The sequence below is a fragment of the Echiichthys vipera genome (genome assembly GCF_963691815.1).
Source record: "Echiichthys vipera genome assembly, chromosome: 5".
Lineage (NCBI taxonomy): Eukaryota > Metazoa > Chordata > Actinopteri > Perciformes > Trachinidae > Echiichthys > Echiichthys vipera.
Genome location: NC_139830.1, coordinates 17,397,909 through 17,419,879, shown reverse-complemented (window position 1 = coordinate 17,419,879; position 21,971 = coordinate 17,397,909). Strand labels below are relative to the sequence as shown.

At 43.7% G+C, this 21,971-nt stretch overlaps 1 protein-coding gene across 1 annotated transcript in view; it reads left to right on the top strand.

Moving 5' to 3' along the window:
- Positions 1-505: 505 nt before the first annotated feature.
- npas1 (neuronal PAS domain protein 1) overlaps positions 506-21,971 on the top strand; it is a gene marked incomplete at its 3' end in the record, with an annotated part of 37,808 nt that continues 16,342 nt past the window's right edge. The window contains exons 1-3 of the mRNA XM_083913468.1: positions 506-613; positions 9,866-10,033; positions 11,606-11,844. Of these exons, the coding sequence (XP_083769594.1) occupies positions 9,939-10,033; positions 11,606-11,844 (334 nt within the window). The 5' untranslated portion in view covers positions 506-613; positions 9,866-9,938. The remainder of the gene's footprint in view (positions 614-9,865; positions 10,034-11,605; positions 11,845-21,971) is intronic.

Genomic DNA, 21,971 nt, shown 5'->3' with positions numbered 1-21,971 from the left:
GTGTCCTAATCCGAGTCCATCTCCAAGAAGCAGCGGAGCAGAGTGTTGGTGAAGTGAGTCTGAGACCCAAGGAGAGCTACATCATCTAGCTCCACAGACACTCACACACACACACACACACACACACACACACACACACACACACACACACACACACGCACACACACACACACACACACACACACACGCACACTCTCTCTCTCTTTCTCCCTCTCTTTCTCGCTCTCTCTCTTACACACACACACACACACACACACACACACACACACACACACACACACACACACACACACACACACTGTTCTGCAACGGGAGTCCACGATGTGTCCAGCTGCACGGCCACGGCTTTTGTGAAAGTGAGGGGATTGACGCTGCCCCGGTCCCAGCCCCCTTGGCTCACACACACAGTGTTTGTTTGCTGTGTTTAAGCCCGAGGTGCTGGTGGAGGTGGTGTGGTGGGGGGCACCGCCAGGACAGAGCAGGGGCTCCGGAGAGGAGGAGGAGAGGAAGAAGAAGGAGAAGAAGAAGAAGAAGAGGAGGAAGAAGGAGAGAAGGAGGGACACAAAGTGGATCAGATCAACAGCAACAGACTGATGCTAGAAATGCCCGTCAGGTGAGTAGATAATGGAGCTAACAACTTACGGTCAACACACACATGCACATGCATGAGTGCACACACACACTTTCTCACTCTCTTGCTTGGTTTTCGCAAACATTCTCACACACACACACACACACAACCACACAGAGACCGTGTGTACACACATGCACACGTTATAAAGTTGTCACCTTGTAGTTTGAAATGATGTGTTAATCTATTGTCAGATCTGTTTTAGATTAAAATCATGTGAACAATTTTATTGTAACTTGTAAAATTTAAACCTGAAGTAGTTTTTCTCTTCCACTGAGAAAAAATATCAGCATGTATGCAGCAGTCTGAACTTTCTTCTGAGTCTAAAGAAATATACATACAGAAATTCTACACAATTATGACTTTAATTCAACTAAGATGGCACGTAAGCAATTTGCGGAAAGTATTTTTTTTCTTAAATAAATTAGAAAATGAGAACAAAAAGAGGAGGATAAGGAGTTTTGTTTTAAAACGGACTTTCCCTCTACTTACTTACTTCTTTTTTACTATACATTTGATTACAGAAAATGTTTTTAGCATGAAAGCTTCATTTGATAATATAATATAAATTAATACTGATGTGTCATTGGATCAGATAATGACACTAAATGTTTGGTCTTCCTTGAAAGCAAGTTCTTGATAAAACATTTGCACCGCAAACATTCCAGTCTTTGTCTTTCAGATAAGCCAAATAATTATGTTTATGAAAGACTGCAATAATAACTGCCCCAACACTCTGATAAATTGTGTGTGTGTGTGCGTGTGTGTGTATTTGCATGTGCGGTGGAGGTTGAGATCTGGAGGCAGAGAGCGAGTGTCTGCGCATCCGTCTCCACCTGCAGAGGCAGACTCTGTCACAGTTTACTGGCTTGGTAACATTCAGTGCCTTCAGGGTTGTTTACAGCAGGTGGTCCAAATTGACAGAATGACTGTGACAAACCTACAGTGTTCGCTGCTGTCCCTTGAAGTAAAAAGTCAGAATAGTTTAACAGTCATTTCACAAAGGACAAATGTGTGTGTGTGTGTGTATGCGTGTGTGTGTGCAAATGTAACGGTATTTGTATGATTTCCTGCAAGATCCCCTGTTTGTCTTGGTTCACACTCTTCTTGAATGTTTCAACAAAAATCTGGGCTCTACATGTGCTGATTTGTACCCTGCCAGCAGCATCATCTGTGCAAACACACACCTGCAGTACAGGGACTTTTTCAGGTGTCAAAGTGTTCATGCTAGTAAAAAGGGTAACTGTCCATACTTTCGTGTAATCCGACAGTTAACAAGCAAGCACAATTATTAAAATCTTTCTCCAGCTTTTTAATAATTCTCCTTTACTGTCAGCAAATACTTCAGTAAAGATTGGATACAGCTGCAACATACGTATGTAGCAACACTGCCGTAATAACAGGGTCAGACCATGTCATCACATGTCCGTGGTACAGTTCATACTGTACCCCGGCCCACTGAGCCCACTAAGCCTCTCCATCTGTTCTTGTTCTCGCATGTGCAGGACGCTTTGGTCGTGACCCACGTTTAGGCCTTTTTATTAGATCCAGACGCGGGTTTCTCCTTTGGCTTTTTGGGTTATAGGAACCGCGCTTCATGCCAGCAGGCAAACTGTGTGACAGACCCCGACTCGGATTACTTTGTGAGAATGTTGGCGTCAAAGTGTCCCATTTGAAGACCGCAGGTGAAACAAAGTTGAAAAGAATTTACAGTTGTAGAGCTGTTGTTCCTTCAGCAGACAGCCACTTTGAAAAAGATGAACGCTGATGCGTGTTTCTGATTATACTGTGAGGTTAACATCTGGTTGGTTCTATTTTCTGTATTCATTTTGTATAAATGGTGATCACACAAGCAGATAAAATAATATCAGTAATGTAAAAATGTATCTTGGTTGATTATGGACGGAAGCAAAACACTTTTTTGGTGACTCATTGACAAGTCCTCCGGTAGACACCTCACCTCTGCCTCCCTTCTTCTTTCTTTCCCTCTCTTGATATTTTTGTCTCTCTCTGTTGCTCTCTTACACACACACACACACACACACACACACACACACACACACACACACACACACACACACACACACACACACACACACACACACACACACACACACACACACACACACACACACACACACTAAGGTGGTCAGTGTCTGGTGTGTTGACAGACAGCCGCTCACACACGTCTTGCTCTCAACCGTGCGTGCGTATGTGTGTGTGTGTGTGTGTGTGTGTGTGAGGAGCGTTGACAGACAGCGTGTGGGTCTGTGACAGAGGGTGTCAGCGCGGTGTCAGGGAGATGTGTTTAGTGTCACACTCTGCTGACCTGATCTCCGGTCGGACTGTCCACTCCAGCCCCGCTGTGGCTCCTTACATAACCCCTGCTGTCATTCACACGCCGGCCTGAAGGGATCCACCAGGCTGCGCACACACACACACACACTCACATGCAGTTACTTAGTGACGAGCCTGCGATGTATAGGCGTCCATACTCGCAGTCGCTTTAAATGCAACGTTGGATCAGGTGCAAATCTCCCTCACAATCACTCTTTCGTGTTTTTCTTCTTCTACCTTGCTCTCTAATTTATACCCGTGACATATAGCAGAAGTTACATAAATTAACAATAAATCTAGAAATATTCAAACAAAGCATCAAGTCCAGAACAATGTGTGGGAATATAGTATGAGGCCAGCGGGTATCCCGGTTTCCCCAGTGTGCTGCAAGACACCTACACAACTTGTGCAACTCTTATCAAGAGTTTGACTCCGCTCTGAACTCTGACATTTGCACCATGCTAATTGATGTGTCTGTATTAGCATGTGGACATCTCTGTGCTGGAGTGTGCTTTTACCTCCTGCTACACACATTGGTGTGTGTGTGTGTGTGTGTGTGTGTGTGTGTGTGTGTGTGTGTGTGTGTGTGTGTGTGTGTGTGTGTGTGTGTGTGTGTGTGTGTGTGTGTGTGTGTGTGTGTGTGTGTGTGTGTGTGGAGAGTGAGTGACCCTGTGTGCTGTGCTTTGGCCTGTGGTTATTTGGAGGTCAGTGCTGATGTGGTCTCTGCCTGCGGGAGTGGATTTACCATCCTCTGCCTTATAGAGACCTGCATCCACTTAGCTGACTCTTCCACAGTCAGAAGGAGAAGTTTCTGCCTTCTTTCTACCTTTTTTTGTTTGTTCAACGATACATTTTACAGTTTTAGGGAAACCATGTATGTGAATATTATCCAAATTTTCAACAATATAGATTGCCGCTATTATTTTGACCCAGAATTTTTCTATTTAAGGGTCATGGATGGTTTACTTCATGATGGGCTGACTTTATGCATTTATTTTTGTACTGCTATTTAGATGCTTCAAGTTATCTACTATGATATGTTGTGTCGATTATTATGTATTCACGCATTTTGCTCACACAAACCTTTTTTTTTTAAACTCTTCATGTTAAAGTTGAAATTGTATATCTATCTATGCTCAAGCATTTTAGAGTGAATATCATGTACAATCATATAAGTTACATATATAATTTAACATACTTGTCTATTTTGTTTGGATTATTCTGTAATTCCGGTTTCTCCAGAAGTGACAAATAAGACAATGTTACTCCTATAAGTTCTGACGATGGCACAATGCGGCTGAAAGCGTGGGTTTATGGGATAAAGTCTGCGTTTGTCCTCAAGGTATTATACTTGTTGTGTTGTTTAAATCTTTTTCAGTACTTTCAATATTGAGCAAGGGACGACATCCATTGTATTGGGGGGTGGGGGGGGGGTGGATCACGGGAGAGCAATCTTTATAGAATAGGTAGTTTTTCTGGTAAATAGTGTAAATATATGGTATTCTGTGCGTGGACACTTTGAGCTTCATATTTAATGCAGCACAGGTGGAGTGGAGTGTTTCTTTTGTGTATACTCAGGCTGAGGTAGATGGTAATTATGACAGGCATGGATTGGGTTCTGCGTAGCTCCACGCCCGTGAGGAGTGGACATCAAAGCAATGCTCACCAAAGCCCTCTGTAATAAAAGAGGAGGAGGAGAAAGATATTGATTACCAAGGGTGAACATTAGCAAATCTCTTTCTCTCTCCTTTTTTTCATCTACGTCTTAATCTGTCCATCATCTCTCTCTCTCTTACCATCTGATTTGCCTCCCTCCACCTCAACTTATGCTCTCCCCCTCCCCCATCCGCCCTCCACCCACCCCTCTCGCCCTCCTCTAATCATTTATTTATCGCTGATCTCTTTATTCTGTTTTTCTTCCAGTTTAGGGACGGTCCACACTGTGACTGTACGATGCTAGTTTGCTCGCACGGGCTGTTATCATCATTCCTTTACACCCTTTCCGAGCCCTCCTCTTCCTCCTCATCACCGCGGAGATACCTGGGGGCGGGCGGGGTCACTCTGGTCCAATCTAACGCTGTATTGATTCCATTAGATAATTAATGACCCAGGCAGGGGCCAGGGAGGAGCAAAGAGGGGGTTAGGAGAGATGAGGTGGGGTGATGATGATGGGAGAGGCGAAGGGGGTGGAGGAGGGAGAGACGGGGGGCGGGGGACGCCAAGGCCCTTGAGAGTTGGAGAGAACCTTGGGTTGGGAATGATCCAGAGTCGTCAAGGTCAACCGCAGCCGGCTCTCCAATACGGAAGCAGAATGCCGAGCGAGTCAGAATATGGAATACTGATAGAGAGCGAGAGGGGAGAGATCTTCATGTCCAGCGGCTGTCGATTGATCAGCGGCTGAAAAATTGTACATTAAAAAGTCTTTTGACTTCCAAATCCTGAGGTCCAACCAGGGCAGTAATGCATGATAAGTAGTTTTCAGCCCTCCAACCAGAATACCAAACTTCATCTCCCCGGACGCTCCAGACACTCATTTACAACTACTCAACAACATGAAAGGCAAGATAGAAAACTAGCTACATCAAATATTCTGTTCATGTTATTTCCAACCATGTTTTCTACATCTTCCATGATATTGAACGTTCACCATTTGATAAAATATTATTCACAGGAATATCTCGCATCGCTGTTGTATGTGTCCTCCACTTTTACCTTAGAGATCAGTAAAGATGAGTGGGGGTTTGGAAGAAGAGAAGAGAGCTGTCTAAAAAGGAGAAGAAAAGATTTTATTTCCAGAAACACTGAGAAATTACCAGAATGGCTGCTATACACAGTTTCGGTGTTAGGTGGTTTGGTGGAAACTAATGGCAGTTTGGGGAGAATTTCTTTATTCAATAGTGGACAAGTAAGAGGTGACCGGAATAAGGGGAGAGTCAGATGATGTGGCTGTCTTAATTAGTGAGGGTCCTGTGTCTCAAACACAGTTTGATTTGCAAGCGCTGCTTAATGGCACGTCGGTGCTGGCGTCATGTTTCATAAATGGCTGTCACTTACAAATTGCAGGCGAGGCTCTTGCATGCCCATGTACGGATCGCAAGTGTTAAAACATTAACAGGAGAGTAAATTATCTAAAATTGCAGCTTGCATGTTGCAATTTTTTCCCGCGGGGACGTAACGGTCATAAGTAAGGAAACATATAGTAGTAGCATAACTAGTCTCCTCTTCCCTTTGTTGTAAACTGTATATTGCATAGGCTTGGTCCTGCTCTTCACCTTTGCATGGTCGCAGTGTGCATGTTGTCTCCAGTGGGCTATGAGAGCTCCTCTGCCTCCACATTCACAGTCTTGGCCAGCCTCTGTATTGGGCCCCAGGGGTTGGGGAGATGAGGCATAAAACAACCATGTCTCTACCTAGGGGAGCTGGTGGCATGGCGGTGGGGCTATTGTCTGTCTGCGTGCTGTTTGACTTAAATGTGTTCATTTGCCTGATGCCCCTGACTCCCTACAGGGAGGGGCGGCTCTGGGAGAGGAGGGGCGCACTAACGAACCTCTGACAGCTGGAGGCCCTAATTAAACGTCCCTGCTGAAAATAAACAAGAGCAGGAGCCAAGCGAGCAGCCAGAGAAAAAACGCACGGCAAACAGCGGCTATGAGCACTCGCCGCAGTGCCCTCCGTTCTGTTGCTGCTGACATCGTGCCAAGGGAGCACAGCTCTATAGGGTAGAGGTCTCCAAGACACACTCACGTTTGCACACACACACATGAATCACACTTATGAATATGTAGCACTGCAGCAACACATTGTGAACACCTGCGGCCACACTTGATACAGGTTGATCTCTACAGCGGTTCATGGGGTGAGTATATTTTCACTCTCAGTGATCTCAGAAGTCACACTTTCCTTTTTCTATATGTTTCCCGCTGTGCCATTACAGAATAAGTCGACTCAGCTCTATTGAGCGGATTGTTTCACACTCTGTCTTCTGACACTTCTGACATTCAGCGTGTTGTGCTGCTATAGCTAGCCGGAGCATTAGCAGTCAAAGTAGCAGGGTCCATTTGGGTGAGTGCATTAATGGGCCGCCCAACCTGCAACAAGGTTATGAGGTTGATTGAATAATTACTGTGGAGGCCCCTGTCCATTACGCCCCTGTGTCTGCCCCGATAGAGGGAGACGCAGAGAGAGATGGAGAGATAGTTGGAGACAGAAAGATGGAGGGAGAGATTAGATAAGCACAGATAGGGTCAATTAAGAGATAAACATTCAGGTATGGGATGATAAAATTCTGCACCCGTGTGTATGTGTTTGTGAGGCAGTGAAAATTTGAGCATAAATCGTTTCCTCGCCTGTGTCTCCTTCTGATCTCTCCGTTCTACTGTACGCAGCCTAATTTGGCATGTAGTGCATTTATCCAGGTGAGATAGAGAAGGTGACAAAGGTGAAGTTGTTAGACAGAGGTGCGCTGCCCTCTCCTCGACCCTGTCTTCTCTTCACCAGACTCTCTGAAAAGAGGACTGTCAATGTTGCAGCCTGGACGTTTGAGAGGGGAAAAAAAATAGCTTTCCTATAGTTGAATGAAGCCTTCGCCTCGAACATGAGCCGTTCACAAACTATTCTGTCAATGTAAGGGCTCTGGGACGAGGCTAAATCTAGGGCTGGAATATATACACCAGATTGATCAAGTATCTTACTTATATGGCAATCTGGAATTCGATCTACTTCAATTTGGAAGTAAATTCTCTAAATTCAACTTTAAACTGCTACAGCAACCACTGATATAAACAAATATTTAACCATGTATTTTTACGAAAAAATAAAGTTGTTTTTTTATGACAGTTTATTGTGAAACAGATCGCCCAGCCCAAGTTAACTCCTAGTGTAGTTCACAGTTTGTACAAATTCTTCTAATATTAAGCAAAATGAAAACACAGTATTTTTTATGTTTTGTTGAAATGTGGTACCCATATCTATCCCGACTCTCCTGTAGTGTCTTCACTAGTTTATGATCAAATGCTTCTAAAACTGACTACGCCACAGCTGCACTTTGTGTGTACTGTTAATTAGCAAATGTAAACATGCTACCACGCTAACCTAAGATGGTGAACGTGTTAACTATAATACCTGCTAATCACTAGCATGTGAAAGATGTCGTTGTGGACATGTGAGCATGCTGACGTTAGCATTTGGGGCAAAGCAGTACAGCCTCATTGAGCTGCTGGCATCTATACCTCTATATCTCTTAGTCTTGTGTAGTGAGCATTAATGCATGTATTCTGATCAAATATTGCACATCCATCTTCATTAGGGCCAATCTCTCTATCACTGATCTAGGACAATGTTAGCAATAGAAAGCCTTGCTTTACTATCGTGCCCCTAAAGTACAAAAGGTAAGTGAATGACCCGATCTCCCCTTTAAACAACAATTCTCATGTTGAATCCCTCATTGACCTTGCTGCCTTTGAAATTATTCCAAGAAGTTTCATGCATACATTCAATGTTGGCTGTTTTAGCCCAGATTTGTGAAATGATATCTGCCAAACCTGCCCAGCTTCTGCTGACCCCTCTTAGCCAAGGTCAGCATAGCCATGCTCAAACTCTAGACATAATCCATTTTCTACTGCCCTGGCAAAGCTCTGCTGACTTGATTGTGCTGACCCAGCCGGGCCAAAGAAAGAGAGAGTTAAAGAGTGAGAAGCAGTAAGAGAGAGAGGGGGCATCTCAGGCCCAAGGGCATGACATCGCTGTGCTCGGGGCCACACTAGCCCTTTAAATGTCAACACAGCACAGAGGGCAGGGAGGGGAGAGAAACGTGTGAGGAGCGGCGCTCGGTTTGAGGACAGGGAGGAATATTAGCAACTTGTACTACAGGAGGGTAGTGCTGGAGACTGGCAGAAAGTGGCAATAGATGCGGACAAGTCGGCAGTTGACAGCATGTGCTTGTCAGAGATGTTTGCTTTAAACTCCAATCACAGACAAGTTTGAACAACCTCTCAGGGATGAGCAGAGACATTTGGAGATCTATGATTTTCAGCTTAATTGTGACCTGAAAGGAGGCTCAGTGTTTTGTCTTATGTCTATTACCTTGGGAACAGTCTCTGACCTTTATGTGTGGGGAAGTACATACAGTAACTAATTGCTCTCTCTCTCTCTCTCTCTCTCTCTCTCTCTCTCTCTCTCTCTCTCTCTCTCTCTCTCTCTCTCTCTCTCTCTCTCTCTCTCAACCTCACCACCTTCTTTCTTTCTGTCTGTCTTTCTCTCTGATAGATGAAGTAAGAAATCACAAGATGGGTTTTCATTCAAGCATTTTAATGCAAATTGCATTCTTTCAAATTGAAAGAGCTGAATGGAAACTGCAAATGGTGATAAAATGCCATCCTTCTTTCTTTATTGGAAAAAAGGCGTCTTGCTTGCGCCAAGTTTGAAAAGTATTTGAATAAAAAATACATCATGCAATATATAGTGATGGAGAGGGAAAAATGAAAAGGTCTGTAGTGGCTCAACAATCGGAGCATTAATAATAATTAATTAATAGCAGCAATGAAATGCGTTTGTAAAGACATAGTGGAGTAATGGCGTCCAGAGCAGAGAATGAAGTCACTCTCCCTCTGTGTGTGTTCTGATCCGTGCTTCTCTATTGTTTGTTTTGATAGCCGGTCTGGCTGCACTTGCATGTCAGTGCATGTGCCCACAAAAATACATAATTTTATGTATTGGGGAACGGTTTGTGAGAGCTGTGTGGAAGCGATCCCAGCCCACTGTTTTCTCACATGCTGTCCTCTGTAAACGTTAAAGTAAGTCATGACTATTTTAGGGCTATAATTACTAAATGAACCAACCTTACTTGATTGACTGACTCTTTTCCCTCTTTTTTCTCTGCTGTCTCTCATGGATCTCCAGGTCTGAGTCTGTCACATCCTCAACCAATCAGAGCCTTCGTTAACAGCGGCGTCGGCACGTGGTTGGGAGAAGGATGGCAACCATGCCATTTGTCAGCGAGGGGAAGTGTGTGAGTGTGGAGTGGGATTTCCTACAAGGACTACTAGCCAAGCCTCCCACCCTTCCCTGGTGAGACACCACACACACACACGCACGCACACACACACACACACACACACACACACACACACACACACACACACACACACACACACACACACACACACACACAGGCGGATACTGTATAAGCCTGCATGCATGCCCATGAATTAATCTGTGCAAGGTGAAATCCATGCATTAACACCCTTGCACACACTGACAGCCTGAAGAAGAATTTCCTATCAATGAAACACAATCCAGAAGACATGAGTCTGATCTCCTCAGTGCTACATATAACCCGTATTGTTGCTCACCTGCCAATCCTGTCAGAGCTGTGAATCCCCTCCCCTTAGTGGGAGATTAAGTAAATTTGGCTGGAATTATTAATGGGCAGTCATTTACAGGCGGATATAAAAACTAAGCAGAATCAATGTGGGTGTATTGATTGTTCTCGGTGGCTGGGGTCGAGGCAGTATAATAATGAGATGTTACAGAGGGCTGGCAGTCCACAAAGCACACACACACCCACACACACACACACACACACACACACACACACACACACTGTATTCACTTATGAGGGAATTGCAGGGAGAAATACAACAGCTGTGTCAGCTGATTAAGATATAAACATATGTACACACACTATGCACAGCCCCTTTCTTTGTTGTGTTCTTTCTTTGGCTGATGCATGCATCCACACATGCACACACACGCAAACACACACACACCACTGGTGGTCTTTCTTAGGATGAGAATCAACAACACAGACATGAGGGAGAAAGGCTGGACTTCATTCTTACCCTTTCTCTCTCTTTCTTCTCTCTCTCTCTCTCTCTCTCTCTCTCTCTCTCTCTCTCACACACACACACACACACACACACACACACACACACACACACACACACACACACTTTATTCCACCGCAGCACCGACACAAATTGTGAAGTGGCTGTGACAACATAATTCCACCACTCAGGCCCCATTGAGGAGAGTCAATACCCAATCAGAGAGACAGGCTACCTGAGCCCCTGCCCCCCTCTGTCACTCTGCCCCTCCCTCTCCTATTGATCCCTCAATCACGGCTTCAGCTCACTAGCCCGGGACCAGATGAGAGAGAGAGGGGGGGGGGGGGGGGGTGAGAGGGAGAGGGAGGGGTCGGAGGGAGAAAGGGAGGGAAAGTGAGAGATAGGCAGCCAGAGATTGTGTGTGTGTGTGAGTGTGCGTTCACATATGGATTGCGGAGCAAATAGCATTATTAGGACTCTGCTCTGCCAGATAGAAGAAGGGAGTTTGTCTGTAATTACCAGGCCAATCTGCAAGAGATGGGTCAGAAGGGAGAGTGTTTCACTTGAATTGCAGGAGCCATTACCATTATATGTACTGTATTTATGAAATGAGTTTTTTGGATTGATGCTCAGGTCATTTATACAGAGCATGAATCAATCAACAGGTGGTCAGTAAATGGCCATTATGTGATACCCCCTCAACAGTTTCTCTCACCATAGTGCTGAGCCTGACAATGTTCTTCTCTTCTTTTCTCTCTTCCCTGCGTTCATCTATTTCTCTCATTAATGCACCTTCCCCTTGTTCACCTCTCAGTCTCCAGAACCTGCGTAAAGAGAAGTCTCGCAATGCGGCTCGTTCGCGGCGGGGGAAGGAGAATTTCGAGTTCTTTGAGCTGGCCAAGATGCTGCCTCTGCCCGGGGCCATCACCAGTCAGCTGGACAAGGCCTCAGTCATCCGGCTGACCATCAGCTACCTGCACATGCGCACCTTTGCAAGCCAGGGAGACCCACCCTGGAGCCCTCTGATGGAGGGAGACAGCAACTGCAACAAAGGTGAGCAAAAAGGAAAACACCTAAAAAAAAAAACTGTAAAGCAAACTGCAACCCAGGAGAATTTGTGTCTAATCTTTCCATTAAACACAGTTTCGTACTGTTGAGGACAGTGACGTCATGTCCTCGGTACTTCCTCTGAGAGTCTGGGGTTTTAGCAATATGGGGAAGTTAACATTTTATGGACTGATTCCAGTATAGTTTACTTACATTTGGTCCATTTTAGCCCAAGAAAGTGTATAATTTCCCCAACAGTTTTTCATTCCTGGCAGCCCGGAGAGGGCTGGAAATAGTATTTAGGCTTTCATGCTGAGTTATTAAATTTCCATGAATGATTGCATAAAATATAAAAATCCAAATAATAAAAGTAATTGGTATAATAAAAATAATAAGGTATTTTATTGTCTGGTCAAACTTCTTGGCTTGGACTCATGGCATGTTCTATTTGTTAAATATTTCAACTTTTCATGGACTCTGACAATGGCAGCGTGCAAGTATGTAAACATTGGGATGGATTTCTCGACTCAGGACTCATGCAGTTCAGCCTAAAATAAAATCATACAGCAGGGATTAAATGCTGATGTTTGTTCATGCATCCATCTCACATCTCTCTTTCAATCAAAAGCAATCCTCTTCAGTCTGATCTGCCCACTTACTCCCGCCCACAGAGACACCCCACCCCACAAAAGCGACCATAATTACTTGTGCTGTGCATGTGACAAAACCACGTGTCCATTCAAAAGCCTGTAAACGTACATGTGTACATAATCATACAAAGACTTAGCATTGGCTAGTGGGAGTTTGAATGCATGTGTTGTGTGTGAGTTTCTGTAAGAGATAGATGATACACAAAGAGGGAGGAAACTATTGGTGCGACTTGTAATTACAGAAATTAACTATATAACGAGGACAGTGTAATTATACAGCCTGTCTAATTGCTACTATTACTGAGGGGAAACGATGCAGCAACAGTACAATTAGAGGTGTGTGTGTGTGTGTGTGTGTGTGTGTGTGTGTGTGTTTTCATGCCTGTTGTCTAATTTGAGGAAATGTGAGCAAAAACCAGTCATGCTGCATTTGGCTTGCTTTACCACACATTCCTGATTAGATATAATGGTTTTAGCAGTATATTAAGTTGGGCTGAGTGTCAGTAGTGGTGCCAGGGCAATATCTGAGTTTTGGTTCCTCCTTTTCTTTTACATAACAGAAAGCCTGTTAAAAAAACAGGGATGTGGAGTTTGAAAGACGTGGTATGCACTAGACAGGGATTCTCTAATGCAGGGTTATCCCCAAAGAAATTTCAGTCAAAAGCAACTGGACTTGATTATTTGTCTAGGAAGATATTCCACCCTATTATCCAAGAGGCTTCATCAGTTCATGTACGCAACTGACCAGGCTGGGACAGTTGGTCAGTTGCGTACATTAACTGCAGACATTTTGACTTGTCATAACAGGACATGCACAGGTGCACAATGGGCTCTATTCTATGCAAGTTTCCCAGTACGGCAATGACAGTGTGACTGTGAGCCAACATGCACAATACCAAGACCCTGAAACTGAAGCGGCTTAATGACATTAGGTCAACATTAATTTTATTATTTAGACCTGTGGTTTTCCTAATGTATGTGAAAAAGTGGAAAAGGGTTCACAGTATTAGTGTTCGATGTCACTGTGCCATGTACTGTATCATTTATTAAGTAAGTACATCAAATTTTTTTTGGTGTACGGATTGCAAAAACACAATTAGAAGGTATCATGGACCTGAGAAACAACGTAATAATCAGAAGAGTCGGTACTTAGAAACTCGGGGTTAGATATAGCCATAAGTATGACTATTAAATAGCAATGTCTCAAAAGTATCCCACTCAGAGAACTCACATAAAACATATATGGTGAGCTCTAATCTATAGCCACTGTATCAGAAAATATACGTTACTATGAGTGAGCCCACTGGGATCCATCGATTTCTAATCATCATGCGGGGCTGCACAATCTGAATGTCTGAGTGATATCCATGCGCATGGTGGTGGCCTTGACTGAGCTCTGCACGTAGTGAATTGTTTTGCCTTGGTGTTCCAGACTGTCCATTGGCCTTGATAGAAAATACCTGTTTAGAAAAGTAGGTGTGCAGGTAATGCTGTCCCGTGTGTGGACTGGAAGTGCGGTAGAAAGACAAATGCGAGGTACCCTGCAATGAGAAGCACTTTTCGTACAAATGTGAACCATAACTGTAAATATATAGAATCCAGCAGCAGCTACGCGAAGGTCATAGAAAATTGTGAGGCACTTGGAAAATACAATGAATCGCATGTCAGCCGCGGCCGGTATTATAGTCTGAATTATCTTGAACATTTCTTACACGAGGTCGGGATCGGATATCTCGTGTATTTTATTAAATGTTTGGAGATTTTCACAAGCAGGTCACACAGCCTCAGCGGGGCCGAGGCTGAAAATGCGATGCTAATTTGGACATCAGTTTGAACAAGTCTACCCACAATGCATTGGCAGGGTTTTAAGTGTGATGCATGACTTTAATTCCGTTAGTGGAATGTGGTCAGAGATCTAGCTGAAAGGGAGAGGAGGACGGAGAGGAGGGGAAGGGACAAATGTATAAGAAATAAAGAGAGAAAGAGGAGAGGAAGGAGAGTGTGTGTTTGTGTGTGTGTGTGTGTGTGGGGGGGGGGGGTTGCATTCCTCCACTCCTCCTTCTTGTCCGAGGGTTTTTGGACGGGCGAGGGCCAGCGGAGAGGGAAGGAAGGTGGAGGGGTGGAGGAGAGGAGAGGGATGGAGGGAAGGGGAGGGGCCGGTGTGGCTTTTGTCTGCTTCCCACGTTTCAAAGCCAGTCTTGAAAAATGAATAGACAGAGGAAAATCAATTGCATGACCTTCACAGAGAGAAAGAGAGAGAGATTGAGAGAGCAAGAGAAGGGGGAAAGAAGGTGGAGAGAGACAGATTATGGAAGGAGGGAGCACACGAAAAGGAAAGGCTGAAGGGAGGAAAAGTAAAATGACCCATGATACTCATTCCCATTTATAGTGTGTATGTGTGTTTGTGTGTGTGTGTGTTTGTGTTTGTTTGTACCTTTTGCACAGCGCATTGAAGGACTAAACCCTTTTATTTGAAATCATTTATATTTCAAAACCTCTCTATTGAGTAAATTTTGCTGTGAGGAATAGTTTCCTGTTTTGTTTTTCTGTTTCCCTGCCTTTTAAAATGTCCCCTTAAAGGATTATTCTGATTTATTTCAACCACAGCCTTTATTTCTTATGGTTGTTATAAGATTGTACTCATTACGCTAATTGCTGAGATCTGGTTACAGCAGCAACACTGATAAAAAGCAGTCCGATGGGGCGGGAAACATAAGTGATCAAAGGATCAGACAGGCTGATTAGCCAAACCTTTTTGCAGGTAAAACCAAAAGTAAGCCATAGTAACCCCACTGGACAGGGTGTGGTGTGCACGCAACTACGCAAGGTACAGTAGGTTGATAGTAATGAATCACAAAGTCAGTCTGTAATGTTTGAAATGTGTTTTACGTCTAACCACACACACATCCAAATACACCATAGAATAGACCAAAAAACACCTTTATAATGCATGCAAAAAAAAATCTTTTTTGCCAAATACTGTGTGGTTTTGTTGTAAAGTGGGCATGTCTGTAAAGGGGAGGCTCATAGGTACTAATAATAATCCATTTTCATTCAGATATCTTGAGGTAAGAGGCCATGCCAGTTTTTCCCTTGCCAAAATGCTTTGGAGCGTTATTTACCCCCCTTCCTGATAAGCCAGCCTTGGTTGTCAAGTGTCATATGATACCAGTATTTTCACTCTTTAAAACGCTTTAAAATGGAGCCCGCTACAGCCTCTTGATGACAGTTATGTCAGCTGAGATCGCCGGAGGTCCTGTGGGGCTGGATTGGAAGGTTTGGCCCATGGGCCACCAGCCAACGATCACCAGTGCCGGGTGCGGTCCATGGATGGATTAAGAGAACAGGATACAGCGTGCAAAGCGGAGCCCTGTTCATTTCTATGAAAGCTGATCAGTTCAACTGTTACGTCTAAAAACACCCGGATGATCAGCACTGCTTCTGCCTTGTAGTAGTAGTGCAGACATATTTGAGATTTCAGCTCTGAAAAATTTGCACGGGGATTAAATGAATCGATCAGGCGGCTTTTTCTTGACTTTTAAAATGTTATCACACCGAATGAATCAAATTCTGATTCAGCCATCATTTTGTGGGCGTTGTAATGTCTCTTTGGCCATCTAAGTCGATTGGAAAAAGTCTTCTCGGCCAGAGGTCATCAGGTGACGGGCCAGATAGTTCTAATTCCACTGTTTGAATACTTTGTCAAATTGGGTCCAAAGCCCTGCGCACTTCCTGTGGTCCAGGTGTGGTCAGAAGTCACTACCAACAGTGACGATACTGTGTATGTCCTCACACCACTTCAGTAATTTATAAATCTTTTCTCCACAAATCTGTAGCAACTCAACCTTTTAACAGGTGCAATAAGGCAGCTGGAGAATCCCTCAGTCTTTTATAAGGTACAGTACAATGACAGCAACAGGGCCAGCTCAAGTGTTTTACTGTCTCTGTTAGTAAGGTCAAACACACCTCTCTCCTCCCCACCGTTGGTGACATTGACTTTCATTCCGCCTCTGCTCGCTCCCTCTCTCCATCGTCTCCATTCTTTCAATGCCTCTGTCTTCCTCGCTTCCCTTCTTCACCCCCTCTCCCCCCCGCCACCTCTTTGCGTTCTCCCTGCATCTGCCTCCCCCCCTAATTCACGGCGTTTAAAGCAGCCAGGGCTTTTAAGGGAAGTTAATTGCACTCAAATTATGTTCGACCGCAAAAGAAGTGAGGGAGCGAGGGAGGAGAGACGGAGAGATAGAGGAGAGATAGCGGGAAAGAGGGAGGGATGGATGTCAGAGTGAGAAGATAATTGCGCCAGAGAGGGACGCTGCGATTAGGGTCACTCTTTCTCTCTCGAACAGCCGAAACGTCACATTTGGACGGTGGTAAACAACTTGGCAGGTGATCAGGCTCTTGTTTTGAAAGGGTGAAACTACGGCAGCGGAGCCAAACTCTAGAGACAAAGGCGGATAAGAAGACAGAGAGGGGAGGGAGCTGAATGGAAAGAAAGCTGAGTTCACTGTGTCTGTTATCTGTTTGGTTCCCATGGCAACATCCTAACCTGGTTTAAAAGGTTGACACCATGAGGGTTGAAAGGAGGACGATGTGCGTGTACACGGGTATGTGCGTGTAGGCAGGGGGATGTTTAGGTGTGTGTTCGCATGTGTGTGGCCATTACTCATGGACTTAACTGGGACTAAATTATGTATTAGACAGAGGTATAATGAAAATCATTCAAATGAAATTTCTATCTTTTCTTCTCGTGGAGCGCTGGGGAGACCCCGAGAATTGACCTGCGAGTCAGACTATAATTAACGTGTCCGATCGCGGCCCATCCCATTCTGTCTCCTATTCCCACAATGAAATTAAACCTCGCAGCAGAGTCCTAGGAAGCTAATGAAATGGGAGTGTGACAGAATGGAGCGATCAAAGACCTCAGGTGCACACGCGGGCGTCTGCATCTGGGTCTGTACACAAGTGTGTACACAGATTTTAAACACAGAAGCAAAAGCACAGAAGGTGAATCAAATAAACCATTCAAAAGGATTATTACAGCTTATTACAACATGAGTTTGGGTTTCTTATTTTCTTCCACTATTTCTGTGCTAACCTTGTAGTTGCCAACGTCATTTTTGAGATCTGGTTACATGGCAACAATGCTACAACAAAGTAAGACAGATGAGTCATCAGAAAATGAGACAGGTTGTAAACAAGAGCAGTTTAGCCCGATTAGCTAAACCACTATTTGGAGGGAAAATCGAAAAGGCCAAAAGGTCGGTAATAATCTCTTATTGCCAGCAGTCACCGATACAAAATGCTGGCACACTTACTTCTCATTACTGTCCCTTTCTATTGATTGTAGGTATTCTTGTATATTTACTGTGGGCCTTGGTATGAATAAGCCATTTTGCAGATTTCCCCTAGTGCCTCCATAGTCCTCTGTCTGTACTGTACACATGGAAGTATTACAGAATTTAAACAAGTGTTAACCTATTTCTCATTTTTTTACCCTCAAACCTGAAGGTACATTGTGAAGATTTTTGACAACAGGACAGCAAAGAATAATAGAAAATATGGATCTAAACCAGTGGTGTCAAACTGATCCAGTAAAGGGCTGGAGGGCTGTGGCTGCAGGTTTTCATTCCAACCAATCAAAAACACACCTGGTCCAACAAACCAACTGTGTGAAGGCAGTTCAGGTGATGGAATAAGTCGAGTCAGGTGTGTTCTTGCTTGGTTGGAATGAAAACCTGCAGCCACAGTGGCCCTTTACTGGATCAGTTTGACACATGTGATCTTAACCATCACAACTTCATTCATAAATTGGTTTTGAACATTTTTTACAAGTAAGATGCACAAAACACATTCTGTGGGATTTCCGGCCCCATTTTTATTCCAATTCAACTTTTGGTGTAGCATTCATAGATGTCAGTGATGAAGTTGTAACTACATTGATGGTTTTACCCAGAGGAATGATGCTCAAAACTATATAAGATTAACAATTTTTGACATTGTCATGTCATAACATTAACAATGTCATCACCAACATTTCCGATGCGCTCATTTGCAGCTTTAACTCCAAGGAAGTGTTTAAATAATCTGTTTAGTAATCTGTTTTTAACACCTGTCTGATCATCTGACTAACCGTCAATGTTTTTGTACCGGATAGGAATGAGACCAAAACTACGGGAATAAGACCAAAGTTGTCAAAAAATTATTTCTTTGAATTATTTTAAACGATTTACTTTCACCCACTAAAAGAACTATACGAGATATTATAGAAGTGATAATATTTAGGGAACAAACAGAATGATGCAAGACCTTACTCACACACACTCACACACACACACACACACACACACACACACACACACACACACACACACACACACACACACACACACACACACACACACACACACACACACACACATAGAAGTAGGGGTTCACAGCACTACTACAGAAGAATCTTTGTTCTCAGGGTGAGATACAAACACCGCTGTGAGACTCTCTCTCTTCACATGTGCACACATTTGTGCATGCACGCACACACACACATACACACACACACACACACACGCACTCGCACTCTCACACACACACACACACACACACACACACACACACACACACACACACACACACACACATACACGCCAGGTCCAGTGTTTTGGTTTCCTGGCTGCCCTATTGTACCCTGGCAGTCTTTAATAAATGGTCCTCTGTGTATTTGTGTGTGTGTTTGTGTGAGTGAGTGTGTAGACTCATCCGTCAGCCCTCCTGGCCTCATGTCACACGCAGCGTTTCCTTTGCCCCGCTGACACTACTCAGCACTACTGATCGCCCGCCATCACCTTCACTCCTCTAGGGATCTGTGGCACGCAACTCAAGAAACACACACACACGTGCACGCTCTGTGTATTTCTTTTCAATTGTGAGGCATGCGCAAACTAACATCACAGAGTGTGCATCCTTTTTGATTCATTCATCTATGGTCATGATGGGGGTTGCTTCCTTTAGACTCCCCAGCGCTGCAGCTTCATGGCAGCTCCACAAGGGAGCCTGATAGGCAGGCAGAGAGCACGATGGGCTCCCCATCCCCCTCCAGGCAGTGACTGGCTGGGCTGAAGGGTCCCAGCACCAGACCCCCTTTCATAGCCCTGAATGGACTTGCCTTATTTATATTCACACTCTGTCACACAGGGGGACCCCAATCTCACAATGCCACTGTGGCTTTGTCCAGCAACTCTGTATTTATGTGTGTGTGAATTAGTTTGTGTGTGTTTGTGAGTGTGTGTATGTGTGTGTGTGTGTGTGTGTGTGTGTGTGCGGGTATTTGTGTTGTTTAATCGGAGGGCATGTTGCCGCTGTGTAGTCTGTGCATGAGAATTCATTGCTGTGTGTATTCCTGTGTGTATGTGTGTATGTGTGAATTTGTGCGTGTGTGTGTGTGTGTGTGTGTGTGTGTGTGTGTGTGTGTGCGTGTGTGTCTATAGTTTTAATGGAATGCCTCCCTCCTCTATTCACCGAACCCACATCACAAGCAGGCAGCTGGGCGATATACTATATATGTGTGTGTGTGTGTGTGTGTGTGTGTGTGTGTGTGTGTGTGTGTGTGTGTGTGTGTGTGTGTGTGTGTGTGTGTGTGTGTGTGTGTGATTGTATATATATATATGTGTGGGTTTGTGTGTTTTCCGACCCTCCCTCTGTGTTCAGTTGTAACCCAGAGCAGCGCTTTCATTTTCCTGTCATAACGTGTATTGATTTCCCTCAGCCTTGCAGCGACACACAAACACACACGCACACACACACACGCAGATATCCGATGTTCCTTAAAGTCACGCACACACATGCATAGTTTGTCTCTGCCGGATAAGGGACATTGTGTTCAAAAGCAGCCCTGTTGGAGTGAGATTACTTCTCACGTATGGTTGCCACTTCTGCAATCACACACTTGCAGGTTCACACACAAACACACACAAACACACACACACACACACACACACACACACACACCATCACATACTCTTTTTGACATGAAACAGTAAATAGGGCTGATTGCTAAATTAATCTTCCACGTCACCGCAGACCCTCATGCCCAGGTTTGCTTGTGAGAAAGTGATCATTCTCGCCTTCCTTAGTGTTTTCTCATTTTCCCAGACGAACCCACTCTGCTCCTCTCGTACCTATCTTCAACCCCCACCTCCTCCCTCCCCTAGCTAACCACCTCCAACTCTATTTGTATTGTAATTGCCTTGGTAAACAGCACCACTTTGGCACTGAAGCAGCTCTGATAGCTTGTGTTTGGGATGCATTAAGAGTGGCGATGCAGACACCATGAGTGTGTGTATGTGTGTGTGTGTGTGTGTGTGTGTTTGTTTGCGTGTCTGGCGAGAATTGAGTTGTGTGCGTCACATAACACCCCCTCCTTATGCTCAGGTTTTTTAAGATACAACTGTTTCAGTCAATTTGTCTGTTTCTCGGACATGCTTGGTTCAGGTTTTGTTTTTCATTTCAGAGTAGATTTTAATGTCACAGAGATGCAACATTATTACAAACCCCACTGATGAACAAGAGTGAGATATACAGTATATATACATATATATATATATATATATATATATATATATATATATATATATATATATATATATATATATATATATAAATAAATGCGATGGAACGGTTCACAATATCCACTGTGTTCGGTTCATATCACGATTTTGGGGTCGTGGTTTTTCGGTTTGGTTCGGTTGGTTTTTCTATTTCTTTTAGATTCTAAAAATACCATGTATCAGATCTGTAGCCTAATTATTAAAAAAATGTAATCAGATATTCTTAAGGACATGTCATGCAATCATGCAAAAACTGAAATAATGAGGCAGCTTGTTTAGGGATTACTGTAACAATCTTAAATGAAAGTGAAGTGAGATTTTGAAACAGTCGGAGACACATTACTACATTTACACGTTTATATATTTAGTTGGCAAAAAGGTAAACAATTGTTTGCCTTCTAGGTAAGAATATAAACACTTATAAACACACAAAAAAATGAAGAAAATAGGTTTTCTTTCACTAAAATACGCACAAACAGCAATCACTGAACTGACTGACATAGGCTACATCAGGGCTATTCAATTAATGTGGAATTGAGGCCGGTTGACGAGAATTATCCAGAATGAGGGGCTATAAAAATATGAGCATCACATTAATGGATATTGTAAAACAATGCAGTGACATAGTAGTGCATACAGTATATTGTCTTTATTGTATCAATGAAAATATTAGTCATGACCTCAAAATGCAAAAAGCTTGTCAAAAAACAATCCTTGTTGAATGAACAAACCTGTGAACCAGAGGTTTTCACTCAATTATTGGACTAAAGTACAAGTTTGAGGTTCTTTTCCTTTACTTGAGTATTTTATTTTCATGCTACTTTATTCTTCTGCTCCACTAAAAATCAGTGGAAATATTCTACTTTTTACTCCACTACATTTA